Source organism: Primulina eburnea, chromosome 1 (genome assembly GCF_022965805.1).
Source record: "Primulina eburnea isolate SZY01 chromosome 1, ASM2296580v1, whole genome shotgun sequence".
Lineage (NCBI taxonomy): Eukaryota > Viridiplantae > Streptophyta > Magnoliopsida > Lamiales > Gesneriaceae > Primulina > Primulina eburnea.
Genome location: NC_133101.1, coordinates 1,406,160 through 1,426,892, shown reverse-complemented (window position 1 = coordinate 1,426,892; position 20,733 = coordinate 1,406,160). Strand labels below are relative to the sequence as shown.

General features: G+C 34.9%; 2 protein-coding genes across 8 annotated transcripts; both read left to right on the top strand.

The window, feature by feature from the left end:
- Positions 1–2,183: 2,183 nt before the first annotated feature.
- Positions 2,184–12,330, top strand: LOC140839115 (histone-lysine N-methyltransferase SUVR5-like). 7 transcript variants are annotated; one of them, XM_073206084.1, is made up of 13 exons: positions 2,184–2,515; positions 3,927–4,471; positions 5,039–5,341; positions 5,495–5,605; positions 6,343–6,453; positions 7,097–7,195; positions 7,289–9,865; positions 10,143–10,304; positions 10,950–11,066; positions 11,136–11,239; positions 11,343–11,480; positions 11,784–11,871; positions 12,014–12,330. In XM_073206084.1, exons 2-13 carry the CDS (start codon positions 3,989–3,991, stop codon positions 12,119–12,121), a joined length of 4,401 nt encoding a protein of 1,466 aa, XP_073062185.1. In that variant the 5' UTR covers positions 2,184–2,515; positions 3,927–3,988; the 3' UTR covers positions 12,122–12,330. The 7 variants fall into 7 exon arrangements, with proteins under 7 accessions (XP_073062185.1, XP_073061948.1, XP_073061869.1 ...); XM_073205847.1 differs by adding an exon at positions 2,992–3,091 and having other exon boundaries at positions 7,097–9,865; XM_073205768.1 differs by having other exon boundaries at positions 7,097–9,865.
- A 1,589-nt stretch (positions 12,331–13,919) lies between these two features.
- LOC140839055 (BTB/POZ domain-containing protein At3g50780-like) lies at positions 13,920–16,890 on the top strand. Its single transcript, XM_073205705.1, has 2 exons — positions 13,920–15,461; positions 15,752–16,890. The coding sequence occupies exons 1-2, from the start codon at positions 14,817–14,819 to the stop codon at positions 16,727–16,729; spliced, it is 1,623 nt and encodes a 540-aa protein (XP_073061806.1). The 5' UTR covers positions 13,920–14,816; the 3' UTR covers positions 16,730–16,890.
- Positions 16,891–20,733: the final 3,843 nt, after the last annotated feature.

The window sequence follows — 20,733 nt, the reverse complement described above, 5'->3', positions numbered from 1 at the left end:
TTATATGGGGGGTTCTACTTTGTATCTAAATTTTTTAAAATTTCATCATATGCTTAGGGTATTGCTCAAATGGTGTATACAAGAGTGAACATTTATCATGAAATCTGTTGTCATGAGTATAATATCTCATCAACCCATTCATTATGCATTAACAAGAATGATACCAGTAAAATAATTAATGAATTACAACTCGAAAAATTTGAACGTTTTGAAAGTGAATATTTACAGTAAATTTGATGAAACTGATACGAGTTCATGAAATAAAATCTCAAATAGTAAGCACAAAACTGGAGAAACACAACCATGCAAGGTTTCACATTCACATGTATTCCCTATTTCATATTCCTTATACAAAAACTTATTCACTTTGATTCATGCTACAGGGAGCTAACGCTGAAGGAGTTCCAAAACGGCGGACCTTGACCAAATTCAGAGCCAAACCTATATGGAAGTGAAAGGGTCGGGAACTGCTAATAAATGCCCAATCATTGAAGGCGGTGTCGACAGCTTTGCCTTTGCGCCAGGCGAATACGAAGCTGGAAAATGTGCTTGGAGCCAACATCATTCACAGTGAAGGCAGAGGGTGTAAACAAGAATGCACCAATAGAGTTCCAAAAGACTAAGCTCACGACCCGTTTAACACACACAACTCACCAAAACTCTCTCGACACCACTCAAATACTTGCATTTCCTATAAATATCAATTAAAGCAATCCCAAGAAGCAAATCCAAACTATATCCTTGCACCACAGCATCACCATGAATTTCTTTAGCCTTCCCTAAATCCCTGCATTTGCACAGATTTTGACAGCTGCTAAAATAACAAACTTGTCTAGAATCACTTTTTGGCTGTTTCTTTTATTGCATTGTACGACTTTGTTGCTTCCTCAAACCGACCCATTTTGGTATAAGCTGAAATCAATGCAGTCCATGACAATACATCTGGTTTGGAAATATTGTCGAACAGTTGGCGACTGAAGCTATTCCTTGAAAGAGAATGTAACTTCTTTCATCTGGATAGTGAAAAATTGATCTTTATCGTAAAGATTCGTTTTTAGCAGTTTCTTATTATTTACAGGTTTTGAATGATGATCTTGATTTCCATTTATATATAATTCTTGTTACTTTTGAATTTATGGTTTGATGTAATAATTTCTTTACGCTAGGGATTATCCACGATCATATAAAATTTCAAGAGTAGCTAATAAAAATAAAGAAATACTTAAATGGTTTTAAAAAGAAAGTTGGTGAAAAATCTCCAATAGTTCATTTCCTACCCACAAAATTGTGGTACTATGTCATACACAATGTGGTACACTTCATGTGTAAATGTGATACACTTAATGTGGAAATATGATACTAAAAAAAGTACCCAAGGACTGAACACAAAAAAAATCGACGGCTGAGAACTGAAGACCAACTTCCAGTTTTAAAAATTTCAAATAGATGAGCTATGGTAGCAACAAATGAATCACAAATTTACTAAAAATAAAAACACTGTAAATTGAAATGAACATTTTTAGTATTTTATCCATCCTGATTATACAGATTTTTTTTTTGTTTTTTTCGATTGTTTCAAAATATATAGTTCACTCTCTATATTTAATAGTAATTTTCTTATTAAATATAACCCTATGCATTAAAGGATTATTGCATTCATTTTCTTTATACTTGATATATTTGATTGTCAAATTTAAAATTATAAAATGTGTAAACTTTGTTTTCCAATGATTTTCTTACCCTTATAATACATAATAGTAATATTGTATTAACATTGTCGTATGATATTTTTTTGATTGAAATAAATATTTTTGAAAAATAAATTTATATTTTTAATTAGGCAAAAAATTGTGTGAGACGGTCGTACGAGACGTATTTTGTGAGACGAATCTCTTATTTGGGTCATCCATGAAAATATTATTTTTATGCTAAGAGTATTACTTTTTATTGTGAATATCGATAAAATTGATCCGTTTCACAGATAAAAATTCATGAAACCGTCTTATAAGAGACATGTTTATGTGACCAACAACATTTTTCGAATATAATTAGGTTGACACCAACCGAATCCTAATGAATACTCCAATCTACCCCCAATCCACTTACTCGAAATTCCAAATCTACCCCCCACCACGTTACAAGTTCCATTTCCCCTTAGACCTGCAAAATCCAGCCCTAACTTTTCAACCTATACATACAAAAACAATATCTCTTCCCGATTTTCACTAATATGTTTTGCTCCACCCTCCCAAATTCCTCGTAACCTCTCACGTCCACCGATTATCTGCCCATTCTCCAACCCTTTAATTCTCCTTTCTTGCCCCTGTTTTCATGTTGTGCCTGTCACATTTACGTACCCCGATTTTCCCAGCCAAAAGTGTATTTGGTCTCTCACACAATTCACATCTAATTACTACCCTTAATAAATTACTAGTCAAAACTCAAAAGTTGCAATTTTCGTCTAAATAAAAAAAAACCCACTTCGAAAAATTACGGTGATCCACAGTTCTTTGAGGTACATTACCTACACAGCCTTGATTTGGTCTGTGACTTGTTGATTTTTTTTGGATTCCCATTTGTTCTGTATGTGTATGTATATGGGTATTGTTGGTATATGTGTGACATGTTTAATGGTAACATTGCATAGCACATCCATGGCCTAAGCCAAGAGTTTTCCATCACAATTACAGGTAAAATTAAGTGACCCAGTAAAGGAAACAACTTGTATCGATCTATTTTTTTGGTGAATTAAATTGGGTTCGTGTCAAAATTTTGTGTGCCATTGACTGTAACTTTACTGTTACGTTAGGGGGTTCAAGAATTATTATTTTTTCTTTTCACGTGTTGTAGTCTGTAAAATCTTTGTACGGGGGATTTAAATTTTGTAGTGCTAAAGTCTTAAACTTTTATTTTTCATTTGATTTGATTTTATTTGTTTAGGGTTTTAATTTTTGCTTCAAATGAGATGATCTTTTAGGGTTTTTTAAACAGATGGATGCTTATAATTTGGGGGATTTGACAGCAATTTAAAGGGCATGTATTGGAAAATGTGTTTTTTGGCAAGGGATTGTTGTTCAATGTTGCATACTGGGTAAAGTTATAGTATTTGCATGTAATTCTTGAAATTCAGTTGAAAGAACTAATTTTGAAGTTAAAAGTGTAATGCTATCAGCATTTTTTATTTTGTCTCGTAATCAATGTGGTTGGTTTTTCTTCCGTTCAATTTTTTTTTTTTCAAAAAATTACTTCTCTGTTTCTGCATATTATTGGGATATGTTCAGTACAAGCTCAACTTACGCCTGTATTGACTTGGGACGTCTCTAGGTGAGTTTTAGTTCGGGCATGATCTCCGCACAATGAGCTGGAATAACATAAATGCTAAATGGAGCTTTATTGAAAAGACTATACATAGATAATAATCTTACTTATTCGGCAAGTTTTATCGGGATCTTCATTTAAATGCTAACTACTTTTAATCAGCTAATTAATTTTTTGTTTTATTTTCTGGACTGTGGATTGAGATATAAAGAAAGAAGTAATTTCATTTCGGATGATGATTTTAGTGAAGTGGTGCCTTGAAACTAAGTTGATGGCGGAATTTATTATTTGAAAATTTTGATTTTTTTTAAAGTTTGATTAGCCCAGTGTGGGACCGCCTCTGAATTTTATCGCAGAGATAACAGTTAAATTACTGGGACGAGGAATTTGGTAAATTACATTGCTCGTCATTGTATTTTAATCCCTCTGCATCATGATCATGGTTTTGACGCAGACATATGCATGCATGGGAAACTTGTAACTACATTGATGACAAGTCCTGAAAACCACCAATCTTTTACTTGGAAATACTTTTTGTATTTTAGCTGCATCGTTATTTTCTTTGTACACTCCCTTGAATCTCTTTAACCTCCTGTGTCTGACTGCAGATTTGATTTGGTTTAACTCCTTCTATGGAAATGAGCTGACATTAAACTTTTAGTTTTAAACCATGGAAACGCTCCCATGTACTGGTGCACACGATGTGGGAGAATCCGATCGTTCTGAACACAGCTTGCAAATAGCTTATAAATATGATGGAAAATCGGAACTTTTCCTTGATGCAGAACAAGTTGGGAAAGAAGATCTCAAAGCTAATGATCTAGTACTAAATGGGGTTGAGTCTCATGAGTTAGGGGAGGATGGTGGTCAATTTATTTTGGAGAGATTCCCTTCTTCAGAGGGCTGCTCAAATGTAGATATGTATAATGATTTTGATGCTGACAGACAAAATCTCTCCGGTGACTCCCATGATTCTGAAGATGACCATTTAGATCAGAGAGATCATTTTTCTGGACCTAATGTTGCCTTAGATCACTCTCAGATAGTTTTTGAAACTGGTGAAAGCGGATTGCCATATGACAAGCAAGAGGGATTATGCCATCCTGAAATCAGAGATGTAGAATTAGATGAAGCCCAAGCAGTTTGGGTGAAGGTATATATAACTCTATTTCTTTTGGCGGACCTTTTACAGTTTTATAAATATGTCGGTGGTTTCTATCCAGTGTTCATTATAAGTGTAGTCGGCTCTGCATGATATCTCAGATCTAGTTTCCAAGTTGAAGAAAATAAACAAATATCCAACATTGATTCTAGGGTCTGTGATGATCAGAAATTTCTGCCGTATAATGTAACCCCATGAACTCCAGAATCACAACGACAGCAATACTAAAAGTTCGTCAAAATGCTTAAAATTGCATGATCATGATAATTTGGCACGAGGCTTCAGATTTATGTTCAACTTAATGAAATTTGAGCTCAAAGTTTCATATATAAAATGCTGAATTTGTTTTTTATTTGCACATGTTATGCTGAAGGTTAATAATGCAATAGAACACAGGAATTCTGATCTATGACTGTTTGACAAAAAAAATTTCAGCTTCCCTGTAATATTTCTACCACGAGTTCATTTTTATGAACTTTTACTCTTGTGCTTATGAGAAAAGTATGAATATCATTTGAGGATTATTTGATACTAACTGTTCACTTTTGACACTTGTAGTGGAGGGGGAAATGGCAATCAGGGATTAGATGTGCAAGGGCTGACTGGCCGTTATTGACTGTGAAAGCAAAACCAACTCACGACAGGAAACAATATCTTGTGATATTCTTTCCGCGGACTAGAAATTATTCTTGGGCTGATGTGCAACTTGTCCGTCCAATCTCCGAATACCCGGAGCCAATTGCTTATAAAACACACAAAGTTGGTCTGAAAATGGTGAAAGATTTAACTCTTGCTCGTCGTTTTATTATGCAAAAGCTGGCTGTGAGCATGCTAAATATTCTCGACCAGTTGCACCTTGAGGTTTGCTTTTGAAGTTAAACCTTCATTTAACATACATTTCTAAGCATGAGTGTATGAAGGAATTTTCAGATTGGCGAATATTATTAATTATTATCTTTATGTCGACTCTGCTGCTATCAAATTCTGTCTCAAGATCTTTTCATGGTAATCCAGGCTTTGGTTGAGAGTGCTCGTGATATGATGGTTTTGAAGGAATTCGCAATGGAGGCTTCACGAAGTAAATTTTATTCTGATCTTGGAAGGATGCTTTTGAAGCTTCAAAATGTAAAAATTCTTTCATTTCATTTAGTACTATGCACAACAAAAAAATTGTATTGTTTACTTTTATTTCTCCTCCATATGTTGAGGTTACATTAGGGTAGCTATAGTTATTTCTGCTATTATGATTCACTTTGCAGCTGTAGAAGTTGAAATTAAGCTTAGCCTACTGTGGCTATGAATAAAATCTGAAAGAATGTTATAGCTACGAGTTTTTATTGTTGCTCATTTTTTGAGCTGAAATCTGTTGGTGCTTTTTGCCACTATAGATCCATTTATTGATTTGTTTCGTTCTGTGCTCCTTCAAGTTATCACCCCCTGTTTATGTTCCCCATTTGTGGTTTGAGATTTACAAAATATGTTTGTAGTAACTTATGGTGGTGGTGGTGTGTGTATTTCTAATATCTAATTGCCATAAAATGCCCTAAACAAGTTAGTGTTACCAGTTACCCTACGCAAAGATTCATTGAATTTACTGTTAGAATGGTTCAGTATGGTTCCTTGATCCTTTTTCAATACAATACAAAACTTCAAATGTATTGTCTTTACAGGTTTTGATGTTTCCTTAGATTTTGTTAGTACTTGATTTATATATGTACCACTACCATATGTAAAAATTTGGATAAAATCAGTTTAGCTGGTATAAGAGAGAGATAATGATGTTCTTTCAACATCTGATTGGCAGTGTTTATTATTTTCCTGATCAATATACCATCACAATCTGGTTGTCTTTTGTTTTTCAGATGATACTGCAGAGCTGCTTGAATTCACATTGGCTTCAACATTCTTTGCAGCCTTGGATGCAACAGTGTCAGAATGCGGATAATGCTGAATGCATAGAATTGCTTAAAGAGGTACTTGCAAAGCCACAAGTTTCAATCATGCATAGATGTCCGTGGATATGAAAGTCGTTGGTGCAAATTTAATAGCATCTGAGTCAACTGAGATAACCACTCAATTTGGTGTGCTTCGTAGTATTTATCCGCGCCAGAGTAATCATTTACCCCATTAAAACTTGGCTTGTAGTGTCTGCATATGGCTTGATGTTTTTTCCCCTCATTTTTGAACTTGCTCACTGCATATCTTGATAAGTTATAATCTGCTGTTTTAGTTAATGTAGAATTAAATTCTTGATAGCACAAATACATGAGTGGGTGCTGAACATACAAATTTGCGAAACTGTCCTGATATATGGATTTGGTTGTGAAACAAATCGGAATGCTTCATGCATTTTCTTTGTAATGGTTTTTAATTTTGTTGTTTTTCTTTTTGAGAGTTATCCTTGGAGCATCATCCATCTGTAGAATGGGCTATTAATCTTATTTTAAATGGAAACTTTGCGGTTAGCATGCACCTTGATTGCCATGTTATAAGAGTTCAAAAATGAGAACCTCATCTTGATTTCTCCTGTTTCAAATGCAGTGAATTCCTCTTTCTTATTTTTATCTTTTACCATCAGATTCTAAGACAACTATTTCAATATTTTTCATGGTTCAGGAATTGAACGACTCCATATTATGGTATGAGGTAAACTCTAGGTCAAGTTCAGCATCATCGATGGAGCTGGGATCTGATTGGAAGAGTTGGAAACAAGAGGTGATGAAGTGTTTTTCTGTTTCACATCCTATATGCTCTACTGTAGGCTCAAACGAGCCTGTTAATGATAATGCATTGACTGGGGGGCTTCAGATAAGCAGGAAAAGACCTAAGCTTGAGGTCCGTCGTGCTGATACACATGTGTTTAGTTTGCACCATTCTGCTCCTTCTGAAACCAACTCTAGTTTTTTCAATGGATATGGTGTTGTAAACTGCTCAGCACTGAATTCTGAGGCTCCAACTACGATAAGTTCTCAGGATGCAGCTTCCCCAGCGGCATATACTGGATGTGTTTCTGATAAATGGGATGATATAATTGTCGAGGCTGGAAATGTGGAAGTTATTCAGGCTAAAGACGTGGGACTGACCCCTTCTGCTTCTGTAACGCCAAAGTTCCAAGAATCAGGAGATCGTAATCGACAATGCATAGCTTTTATAGAATCTAAAGGAAGGCAGTGCGTGAGGTATGCTAATGAAGGCGATGTATATTGTTGCGTGCATTTGGCTTCTCGTTTTGCTGGAAATTCAGCAAAAGCTGAAGCAATGCATTCTGCTGATTCACCTATGTGTGGAGGTACCACAGTGCTTGGGACAAAATGCAAACACAGAGCTCTAATTGGTTCTGCCTTTTGCAAGAAACATAGGCCACTCGATGGTAAGAATATGATATCTGCTGTTCCTAACTTTAAAAGAAAAAGCGAGGAAACTGTCGTGTATCCAGAGAGTAAAAGTCCGACACAATCTGTGCTTGACCGAGTGACTGAAAATCCTGCCCGAGTTGATCCATTGTTAGATGTGGGAAAAGACTTCATCTCAGCAAGCACTATTATAGAGAAACCTGAGCAGCTTCAGCAGGCTCACAGCAGCGATGAGATGGTAGAGTGCATAGGTTCATGGCCCCAAGTTGAAAATGATCCTTGCCTCGAAATCCCGAAACGACATTCTTTGTACTGTGAGAAACATATACCTAGCTGGCTTAAACGTGCTAGGAATGGTAAGACTAGGATTGTGTCGAAGGAAGTATTCATAGATCTCCTAAAAGATTGTCATTCTAGGGAGCAAAAATTGCAGTTGCACCAAGCATGTGAACTCTTCTACAGGCTTTTGAAAAGTATATTATCTTTGAGAAACCCAGTACCAAAAGAAGTACAGTTTCAATGGGCAATCTCTGAGGCTTCCAAAGATCCTAGGGTAGGGGAATTTATGATGAAATTGGTGCACCATGAAAAAGAGAGGTTGAGAAAGCTCTGGGGCCTTGGGGTCGAGGAATTAGAGAAACCATCATCAACTATTGAAGAGTTGGTTCCAATTTCGATGCTGATGTCTCATGATAGAAATCTTGACGAAAATGTCATCAAGTGCAAAATTTGCTCAGAAATGTTTCTTGATGATCAAGTGCTTGGAAAACACTGGATAGATAGCCATAAGAAAGAAGCTCAATGGCTTTTCAGGGGCTATGTTTGTGCAATATGCTTGGATTCTTTTACTAATAAAAAGGTTTTGGAAGCTCATGTGCAGGAGAGGCATCGTGTGGAGTTTGTTGAGCAGTGCATGCTTTTACAATGTATTCCCTGTGATAGCCATTTTGGGAATCAAGACCAGTTATGGTTACACGTTCTTTCAAGTCATCCCTCCCATTTAAGGTTGTCAAATGCTACTTTGAAGCAAGATGAAGGTACTTCGCAGAAAGTTGAACCAGAGAAGCAAGCTCCATTGAAGAACTCCAATCCGGGGGATCAATTGGGCACACGGAGATTTGTTTGTCGGTTTTGTGGCTTAAAATTTGATTTGCTGCCTGATCTTGGTCGTCATCATCAAGCTGCTCACATGGACCAGAATTTTACTGGTCCTCGCTTGACAAAGAAGGGTATTCAATTTTATGCGCATAAACTAAAATCAGGGAGACTGACACGGCCACGGTTTAAAAGAGGTTTGAGTTCAGCATCATATAAGATTCGAAATAGATTACAGTCCTTGAAAAATGGCATCATCCCATCGAAGTCAGTTAACCCAGTGGATATCATGGTTCAATCAAATGTGCCTGAGGCTTCTACTCTTGGTAGATTGGCAGATTCTCAGTGCTCAGCTGTTGCTAAACTGTTATTTTCAGAAATTAAAAAAACAAAACTGCAACCAAGTATATTGGAAATTTTATCAGTTGCAAGATCGGCTTGCTGCAAGGTAAACCTTGTGGCATCATTGGAGGTTAGTTATGAAAATCTGCCAGAAAAAATATGCCTGAAAGCTGCCAAATTGTGTAGTGAACACGACATTTTAGTTGAATGGCATCGCGAGGGTTTCATATGCCCCAAAGGATGCACCCCTAGTGCTAGGTCACCAATTTTGTCTCCATTGGTAACCTCATCAGATTACACATTTAAGGGAAAATCTTCTATTCAGTCGCATCTTATGACATCAGAGTGGACAATGGATGAATGCCACTGTGTTATTGATTCCCGACATTTTTCTCTTGATCTCTCCGAGAAAAATATCATTTTATGTGATGATATAAGTTTTGGACACGAATCAGTTCCAATAGCTTGTGTCGTGGATGAAAATCTTTTGAATGCAGAGGGGCCTGATGAGCGAATTTCCGAATCCTTTCCATGGGAAAACTTTACCTACATCACGAAGTCATTAATTGATCAATCTCTTATTCTTGAAGCGGAGGTATCTTCATGCAACTTGTCTGCGAAAGAGTTGATCATAAATGAGTTGTTTCTTGTTTGATATTGTGCAATTACATTTGCTGTATCATGAACAACTGCATCCTCCTTCAGTTTTTCACATATGAGCAGCAGAATATTACAATGGAGTCTACTTGATCTTAACCGTGTTTTCTTGTTTTTGTAATTTTAACTAATATTGACAGTGCTCCTCATAAATGCACATGCATTCTAGTTTTCTAACCAGATTTACGAAATGCTCAAATCTATAATTTTTCCAGAGTTCACAGTTGGGCTGCTCTTGTGCACATTCTACATGCTTTTCTGCAACATGTGATCATGTGTACCTTTTTGACAATGATTATGACGATGCCAAAGATATTTATGGCAAGCCCATGAATGGAAGGTTTCCTTATGATGAGCGGGGTCGAATTATTTTGGAGGTAAGCAACATTTTCTTCCCGGCTGGTCATATCTTCACATTTGTGCAGTTTGAATGCTCTCGAGCATTTTCTTTATGATGGTTGTTTTACACAAATAACTGTTCTATTCTCGGAACCTGTGCACAATGATTCTGGCCGTTGGGTTTGATTTTTGGTTTCTTGGTTTATCATATTTTTTTCGACGGCCTTCAAATGCTTATTCTGTGATTACTAGTATGTCATTCACGTAAAGTAATAGACTATGTTTTTCTAGGAAAATATTCGAGAGCCATTTCAAAATTTGTTTTTCTAGGAAAATATTCGAGAGCCATTTCAAAATTGTTCTGTCTAATTCTTCCAAAAATTACGTAGTATGGCATTCATCTCAGAAATCAACTTCTGGTACAAGTTTAAAATTATGAAAGTTGATTTTCCCAAGCTTTTGTTACACGTTTTGATTCAACATTACATAGTTGCATCTTGGTTCACTGTGATACTCTTTGCGCATAACATCGTTGAGTGATGTACGCTTAATGTTATTCAATTGTATTTTGAATCAACAAATACTTGAGGTCGTTTAATGGTCGATGATGCTGTTATTATTTCGTGCTTCTTCATGGAGAAGTTATCTGCATAACATATTGAAGCTTTTTCTTGAATTGTCAGGAGGGGTATCTAGTATATGAGTGCAATCAAAGGTGCTGCTGTAGTAGAGCTTGTCAAAACAGGGTTTTGCAAAATGGAGTTCAACTGAAGTTGGAAATATTCAAAACGGAAAAAAAGGTGACTCTCGGAAACTATATGGAATTTTTTCAGTATTGGACTAAACTCTGGTGTCCATCTGAATTGTAGGGCTGGGCAGTGAGGGCACGTGAAGCGATTCTTCGTGGGACTTTTGTATGCGAGTGTATTGGTGAGGTCATTGACGAGCAGGAAGCAAATGAAAGACGAAACAGGTTTTGTTTTTTAATACCTGATCAAATTTATTTACCAGTTGATCTTACCGATTTTAAATTGTTATTGACAGATTTAAACATTCTCCTGCTTTTTGTATAGCAGCTATGGTAAAGAAGGTTGCAGATATTTTTATGAGATCGACGCTCGTATTAATGATATGAGCAGACTAATTGAAGGGCAGGCCCCATATGTAGTTGACGCCACTAATTATGGAAATGTTTCACGCTTCATTAATCACAGGTGAGGAAGGTTTTAGTTTCTTGTCTTTTGAATTTTTTCCTCATTGAACTTTTGTCAACATACAATAGCTCAAAAGCCAGTTGTTTCTTCATGTGAAAAGGCTTTAAACCTGCCATTCTATTTCAAATTGCGCGATACATCTGATTGTGTTTAAACTTCATGGATTAAAATTGTTGAGGAAATTTTAATTTTTTTTATCTGACCTAAGTTTTTTTATCCATGATTAAAGATGTGATCTTTATGCGTTATCCGTAGATGATGCACTTTCAGCACCAATATGATCCCCTCTTATGTTGTTCTCAGTTGCTCACCAAATCTTGTGAATCATCAAGTTCTCGTTGAAAGCATGGATAGTCAGCTCGCACACATTGGTCTCTATGCCAACAGAGATGTATGCATTCTTTACTTTTCCTCCAAAGAATCAAAACTTGATGAAGCATTAACCAGAAGCAAAATTTTTCTGCTTCCGTGGAAAACTTTTCAACTCAAGTTTCTAGTATTCTATTGCTTTTAATCTTGTATATATCGAGCAGATATCTTTAGGGGAGGAATTGACGTACGATTTCTGTTACAAGCTATTGCCTGGAGAAGGATGCTTGTGTCTGTGTGGAGCTTCCAATTGCAGGGGAAGGCTTTATTGAACTATTCCTATACTGGAATTAGCCCGACTGCATAGTTCTATCTTTATTCTTTGTAGTGCACTGCTAATTTTTCCTCTTGAGAGTTTAGATATTATTTTTCTGTCGGAACTTCATTAGGCCGGTAACGTGGACGTATGTTGCACATTACATGAGGTCGATGATAGACTATGAATCGTATCACGTGCTAATCAGTAAATGAAAATGTAGAATAATCGAATGTCCGTGCCTTTTATCTCAGTTTTTGCATAAAACAATGAGAAAGCAGGTGATTGATTATATTGCTTATTTTATTTTTCCTTTTACATTAATTCCCAATGATTTGGTTGGATTCATTTTGAACAGCAGAAACATTCAACTTTTTACAAGCACGTAACCATGGACTGGAAAGATATGGAACCTCTGACGGTTCTGTACCAGTTTTTCTTGGCCGAACCTACTGGACAAGTTTTAAGTTTTAAGAAGAGTATGTATTTTGTGAGACAGTCTCTCATATTTTTATTTTGTGAGACAGTTTCTTACATTTTTATTTGTGAAATGAATCAATTCTGTTCATATTAATAATAAAAAGTAATATTTTTTTATATGAAAATTAATATTTTTCATGAATGATCCATCTCACAAAATTGACTCATACGACCGTCTCATAAAAGTATTCGTATTTCAAGAATATTTCTTGGTGTATATATATAAATTCTGACTCCTTCATATATGAAGAATTGTTTTCAAGTATTTTTTACTCAAATTTCATTGGAAACATCCAAGAGCTCCTATAATATAATCCACATGAAAGAAAGATATGGCAACGTGGGGCAAATATTAGAAGAATGCCATCTCATGCAAGGAATTGTTTTCAAGGTTATGATGATGCTTGCCTATTTGTTTCAATCTCATAATTTGCCCACCATCGCCTTTAAGTCCTTTTGTTCCAATTTTACAGCAACAAAATGGTCCATCCTCTAAAAAAAATAATGCAAGAAAATATGAGAAAGTCAAAAGAAATTTGAAACCACTCAATGATATATTGGAAACATGGGGTCTACTCTATCTTTACCCAATTGCTTTTACTTTTGTAATTGGTGTCCTTCAATTAGAGGGATGACTATTTCTCATATATATATCAGTATAATTAAAAAAAATTCATTGACTGAAATTATAAGATACAGAGGCATCTCCAAGCTACTGCAATTCAAATAATTTTAAGACTCTTATATCCTCAAAATACAAATTATGCGGATAAGAGAAGATAAACTCCTTAGAAAATATATCATGATCTTATCAAAAAATAAACCAACCAACAGTTTCTACCTATGTTTATTAGGGTTGAGTTCTCACAAGCGTAAAAGCGGATTGAACATACCCTAATGTAAAATTCAAGGGTGTAAAATTGATTTCGACATTGTTAAAACTATAAAAATATATAAATCCAGTATAGCCAAATTAAATTGGACTCTCATTAAGCATCTAATTTCGTGGAAAATTTTATTAGTTTGAACCATCGAGTTTAAGGTTGTATCAGGAGTATTATCCCCGAAGCGGTATAACCTGGACGTTCAACAGATGATAAACATGTCTTGAACATCAAATAATAACATATTATACCGCGATGGTATCTGTATTCAGGCATCGTAATTGCTAGGCGTGGTCTGATTAAGAATATTCAGGCTTAAGCCATTGCTTTCAGGATAACTCCTCCACTCTCACGCGCACAAAGCCCACAAAAAGAGGGTATTTTAGACTACCCATGTTCCAAAAAACGTGGCTTGTAATCTACGGTGTCTCCATTGATTCCTGTCTCTCCAAACAACCAATAAATAAGCCACAAAGTCCCAGGCACAGTAGATTGAAATGTGACGCAACCCATCTCTTCTTGCATGCTTGTCTCTCTTTTTATTCTCTCAGAGTTTGTTTTCGTGTGTGTATTGTCTGTGGAAATAGCATGAAATCATTAAAAAAATTACTTGTAGTTCAAATCAAGAAAGCATTTTTCAGACACAGAGTCACGTGCAGATTGCAAAGTTACAAAAACAGGCATCAACAAGCCTGTTTTGCACCACTCCTCTTGCACTGATTATTGGCCAGTGTCAAGTTGTTTATTGAAGATTTCTTGATCTTCGGGAAAATAATAATTAAAAAAAACTGTGTTGAGTCCGGTTTGGTAAAGCAGTCCCCTTTTTGCTAGACATCATAGCTTCCTCTTCAATTACTTTCAGTGGCTCATGGGCCATTGAGTAAAGTGATAAAGAGACGGGATTCTCAGAGAATGCTCTCAGATTTCTCTGTTTCTGGGTGACTTTTGCTTTTTCATTCTGGAGTTCGAAGAAATTTCTTTAAAATTGGTGTTTAAAGTTTCAATCTTTGCGCTTCTGTTGTGATCTCTTGAATTTTTGCTGTGAAGCTCTCCTCAAATTGTAGAGAGCATATTCCTTTTAATTTCTTGCGCTCTCGATTTTGGTGAAGAAAAAATATCATGTTGTGGTTTAGATTTTCTTGATTGATCTTTCTTGCGACGGAGAGAGGGACATTTTCATATTCTAATTTGGGCCCTTTTGTTCTTCATCTTTACTGATGCCAAATATAAGAAGACAAAATTGTTTGAAGTTATTAGCATATTCCCGATTTTTTTGGGGTTTCTTGTTCAGTTTCCTTCATAAAAGATCCGTTTCGACTTAATTGGGGATTTGAAGTGTTCTTGAATATGTCTGAAATAAGGGTTCCGAGAGTAGACCAAGCTCAAACCAAAATTAGAAATGTTCCAATTGCTGTGACCCCAGAAGGATTTTGGTGTTGCCCCGCTCCCACTGTGTTTCAAAAGACTCTAAAGACACAACCTCCATTGAACAAGCCCAGATCATCTCCTTCTCCCCATGGTATTACTTCGGTTGAGAGAAAACAAACCTCGGCGACTCTGAAAAAGTCCGGAAGTGTGTCGAGGAGGACAGATCTTGTTACTGAGGAACCAAGCACTGAAAGTTCCAATGCGCCTGTTCTTAATAATAATGCCCCGGTGAAGACTGAGAGAACTCCTCGGCCGAAGCTTGAAAATGTGCCTAGGAAGTTGACGATTGAGTTTGGTGAACCTGGAACAAGTGATTTGAAGTTAATTTTGCTAGGAAAACAGGGACTTGCTGTGAAGTTGAGCGTTCACAGGAATATACTCTTGGAAAATAGTAGTTACTTTACCAAGAAAATTTCCGAACAGCAACCTGTCTTCCCGTGTCTTGAAGTCGAAGACTGTGAAGATGTTGAGATATATGTTGAGACTATTGGATTAATGTACTGTAAAGAGCTGAAGCCACAGTTGATCAAGCAGAGCGTGTCACGTGTGCTTCGCATCCTTAAGGTAGTCGCAATATTTTTGTCTATTATTGTGTGAGCTAGATACTGGTTGAAAGATGTTTCTGTGATAGTTTATGTTTTGAATTTTTCTTAATCTATAGAAGAATTCGGGACTTTCAGCTGGTATATGGGTATCCAGATGAATTTATTCAGACAAATCTTAGTTAGCCTAACTTCGATTAATTATATCAAGAATTTGTACTACAATGGCTTCCATTATTCCGATTCACATATTTTAAGGCTATTTCCCTGTTTATAATGCATTCTGTAATTCTGATGGCCACTCTCTTTTAGATTGCTGAACAACTGGGTTATATGCCGTGCATCCAATCGTGTTTGGAGTACTTGGAAGCAGTCCCTTGGGTTGGTGAAGATGAAGAAGAAAAGGTCGTGTCTGTGGTCTCAAGTCTCCAAGGTGAGGGATTAGGAGTTGGACCTGTATTAAAACGAGTCTCTCCCGAACTTTCAGATCCACCAAAAGACACCCTTTCTCACATATTACATCTAGTTCTGAAGAGCAACGAGGAAAGAGGACGACGTGAGATGAAATCCACTGTCCTTAAACTCCTCAAAGAAAACCAGAGTCTTCCTGGCTCGAATCACTTGTGCAATGAAACAATCTACACTTCTTGCGAAAGCTCCTTGCATTCTTTGGTGTCTCTGTTCAGACAAGCTACTGCGCCCGAGTTTTGCAACAAATGTTTAGATACCAGGGACCCGGTGGTGAAGTTATTGGTTCTCGAATCCGATAACGTCTTATGGTTGCTCGACATACTAGCCAGCAGACAAGCGGCAGATGAGTTTGCTACAATATGGTCAACTCAGCAAGAAATAGCTTCGCTACACACAAAACTTCCAACCCCGATACGCCACCATGTTAGCTCGATTACAGCAAGATTATTTATAGGAATCGGGAGAGGGGAGTTGCTTCCATCCAAAGATACACGACATTTGTTGATTCAAACGTGGCTACAGCCACTGATCAATGACTACAAGTGGTTGCTACACGGCTGCAGATCGTTTGATCGTACCGTTGTGGAGGAAGGATTAGGCAGGACAATCCTCACACTGCCTCTAGAGGATCAGAAAAGCATTTTGCTCTCTTGGCTAGGTAGTTTTTTGAAGTCCGGTGACGACTGCCCCAATCTTAAGCGAACTTTCGAAGTGTGGTGGAGGAGGACTTTTATCCGGCCATATGCCGAATTTGAGATTCTCCAGCAGGGAGATGATGGCCTAAGGACATCAACTTCGAATATGGAGGTTGAGCGATAGAATCTTGGTATTTTCAGTCACAATTTGGATCTTGTTGTGACTTTATTATTTAATCTGATCTTTAAAATTGAACTCCCCGTATGCATTTTTTAAATGTACTCCCCTCTTGGTGTTGCATGTATTGACTGAATTTCTATAGTAAAGCGAAGTCATCTGATTGATAGTAAAAGATTTTACATGCTCTATAAGGTGAATATCATGTTTATTTTCTCTAAAATAATGAGTTAGTTTTTGTTATTGTAAACTAAGATAAACGAAGCTTGGACGACAATTTGCACTCTTCCCAATGGTTCAAGGCAACTTGGTTTGGTTGAATTTGTTCAAGTTGTTAAAAAAAGTGCCACAAACTTGTAAAAAAATTAGTCTATATATAATATATCTATACTGATAAAAAAATATACCAATGAAAATCTTTATATGCCCTTGTCTTTTTAAGTTAGTATAATTGCTTTTCTTCTAATTTCTTACCTTAAATGTGACTAATTATTAATGTTTGGTTATTAATAATATACATCGAGATTTTCTAGTCCAATCAAGAAGTTGCCAACACTTGCGTGACATTAAGCATGTGCAACGGTTGTGTCGGTTTGATTTTGGCAGATTTTGATTCGATTTTTCAAATGCTTAATCCGACAATCAAATCATTTTATTTCGGTGTGATTTGGTTATTTTTTTAATTATTATTATGATTTGGTTAACTCCATTTGGTTTATATGATTGGCAAAAACTTGTGTGAGACAGTTTCACGGGTCGTATTTTGTGAAACGGATCTGTTATTTGGGTCATCTATGAAAAAGTATTATTTTTTGTGCTAAGAATATTAATTTTTATTGTGAATATAAGTAGGGTTTATCATCTCACAGATAAAGATGCGTGAGACCATCCCACAAAAGACATCTTATATACGATTTAAGTAATAAACTGAAAGGTAAATTAAGTTGTGTGTTTTTCTTATGATTTCCTAATAAAAATGTGAATATTCATTTAAAATCTCTAAAAAAATCAAATATTTTATAATTATCAAAATATAATAACATAATTAAATATAATATAATGACTATTAACATTAATTAAATATTTTGTATTACAGTTAAGTCTTTTGCCTCGGTATATTATCCTTTTAAACTAATTTAATATTTTATATCTAAAAAATTAACTATTTTAATATATGCATATATTAAATGTAAAATAATCAGTACGTTTTTTTTTTACAATTTTTTAATTTTAAAATCAAACCGAAGAACTCAAAATGCTGAAAAACCCTTAAACAAACTAAATAGGAAATTTACGGTCTCGGTCGATTTTTCAATTTAAACCCTTTAATCAGCACCCCAACATATACTTTAAACCTTCAACTAAAGATGGAATAAATCTCTTACAAGAAAGTATCACAAATCTAGATATGCGAGAGCGGTCAGCTCGTTTTATATTTACAATAAAATTAATATTTTTGACATAAAAATGATATTTTTCATGAGTCAGTTTGAGTTAGATATTCGTCTCAAAAAATTAATCTGTGAGACGGTTTTATATGATATTTTATGTTAAAAGAGAATATACGAGATTCATATTAAATTTCTACCAAAAAAATTAAACACAAACTTCAATTCCATCGACATTTAAAAATAATAAAATTATTTTAATATGTGAAACTGGAAATATAAGAAAAGACCTTTAATCGTTGAAAAAGGGGTCCAATTTTTTAGGCCCAAAGCAACCCAATTTGAGGGCCCCGCGTGTTAGTTCTCGATTAGTCCAATTTAAAGGGCCCATTAATAAAGTGGTTGATCAAATTCAGTAAAAATTACATTTAAATTTTTTTTTAAGTAAGTTGGTAGAATCTGATAGTTAGTCTCTAACTCTCTATACCACTTTTTCAGATTCTTTGGCGGAGTTACGCTGTTTTCTTTCTTATTATTTTTCCTAATAATTAATAATAATATTTAATGACGAATAAAAAATTGATTATAAAATAACAATAATCATGAGTTTATAAAATAAAAATTATAATCGAGATTTTCATTTGATTTATATGTTTTTAGGACAAACAAATTTAGATATATAATAATTTGTTGGCATTAATGCCAGACAAAGAAATTATTCTCCATCGGTTGTAAATTCCTAGGCTACAGATGCCAGAATCCACGTAAGGTGGTAATATATTATTATTTTATTTCGTTTGTACTAAAGCAAATTATTTGAAAATTGGGAAATTATATTTAGTTGGGTAATTTTTTTTCCTTGTTATTAGTTAATTTACAATTTTAGCATACTAATTTACGTGCTTTTTATTTTAATTTTTTCAATTTTCACATCAATAGTGACATGATATCTTACATATCACCAATATCTGGAGGCACTCCAACAATTTTCGATGACGCATAATCAGTTTTAATGTCACGTAATCATTTCTCATCGTAATGTGCTTAATCCAATGAAAAACGACTCAAATTATAATAAATAAAAATTAGTGGATCGTGACCATGAAATGGACTAATAGCTAGCATGATCAAAACAAAATACTTGTAAATAAAATGAAAAAATTAACAATATTACCTTGATAAAATATAATTATTAAAAGATAAAACTATATTACTTATATTATGCTTAATATTATATTTGATATGATATGATATAATTATTTTTGTGATTATTGTGTTTGGGCTTTCGAACAATATACCATTTTTTGTTATGTCTTTTTTTGCTGTGTGCGTGTGTATGTTATATGTATAATGTGTTTAATTCGAGGCATCCTGAGTCAAATTCAAGACTACCCATTCGTACAAAACTATTTATTTTCCGACAGCGAATTCAATACATATATGTTTTGGTTGGCTAAGAAGTAAAAACAATTGACAACATTAATTCACATTTAATTTGCGGCCATCCTAGGTTTCCTGCTGGATCATCGTTGTTTGGGAAAAAGAAAGAAGTATGTGTTTAGCTGGGCCACAAATTAGTTTAAGGAAAATTTGTTTTTTACTTTTTTTTTGTTATTCGAATTTCGTTAATTTTAATCTTTTTTCTTCATGTAACATTTTATACTGAGCTTCACATCGTCATCAGGTCATCACCACGTTGAAAAAATTGATTATAATTACTCAAAAACAAATATAACGTATTAATGACGTGGTGATTTGTGGTTTATGAGTTTGATTGACATGAAGAACCAAGGATCATATATAGAATTTTATCCATTATGCAGAAATTCGATCACTAATATAATCTTAAAAAATGCAAACTTACTGCACTAAAACTAAGTTTTGATTGCTAAAGGACCAAACTCGAAATATGCCGACCACACGACAAATATGATTGTTTTCCCTTTTATGTATTTTGAAGATGCCCGATTTTACTTCAAACAGTGTTATATATGTTGATTCATGTCTGACCAACATCTCGAGCCTCACATAATTCTTAATTTAACAAGTTGTCATTAGCATTTGGAGAAAATTATATTAAATTTCATTTTGAGTACTCTGAAAATGAAGATAAATTATTAAATACATGTTTCCGTATATATTCCATAAATGGAACTTGATTCTCTGTTACATTAATCAAACAAGGTAAGTGGTAATTGTTGCTTTAATTTGCAGGTAATATGTGTAAAGTTTAAGGAACTTGTTTCTTCTCAATTATTTGCATTTGTTTCCCTTCGTTTTCTCCACCAAACAAATTTGATATATCTGGTGGAGAGATCATTAGTTTTACTCTTCCATATGTTAACGAACTGTGTATATAACATTGAAGAAATAATAATTGCATACACATAATTTACTAGTAACTTGCACGGTTTTCATTTTTGATCATATTGTGGACAATTCACGATTTTAGTCCATTAATACTAGTCTTTCATTAAATTTTAATCATTTTTCTCTATAGTGCTAACGTGACACTGACAATAGATCGACATGAGCAAATTCTACCGCCATGTAGCAATCTTCTATGTATGTCATAATTTCAGGTGATAAGTCATTATTTTCTGATATCACATTAGTTATCTA

What these genes read in the sequence shown, in the direction of transcription:
- LOC140839115 (XM_073205768.1), top strand. Translation starts at nt 3,989, where the DNA reads ATGGAAACGCTCCCATGTACTGGTGCACACGATGTGGGAGAATCCGAT. An exon ending in TGCTTTTGAAGCTTCAAAAT is followed by an intron (nt 5,606 to 6,342) that starts GTAAAAATTCTT and finishes TTTGTTTTTCAG; the next exon opens with ATGATACTGCAGAGCTGCTT. An exon ending in GCAAATGAAAGACGAAACAG is followed by an intron (nt 11,240 to 11,342) that starts GTTTTGTTTTTT and finishes TTTGTATAGCAG; the next exon opens with CTATGGTAAAGAAGGTTGCA.
- LOC140839055 (XM_073205705.1), top strand. Translation starts at nt 14,817, where the DNA reads ATGTCTGAAATAAGGGTTCCGAGAGTAGACCAAGCTCAAACCAAAATT. An exon ending in GTGTGCTTCGCATCCTTAAG is followed by an intron (nt 15,462 to 15,751) that starts GTAGTCGCAATA and finishes ACTCTCTTTTAG; the next exon opens with ATTGCTGAACAACTGGGTTA.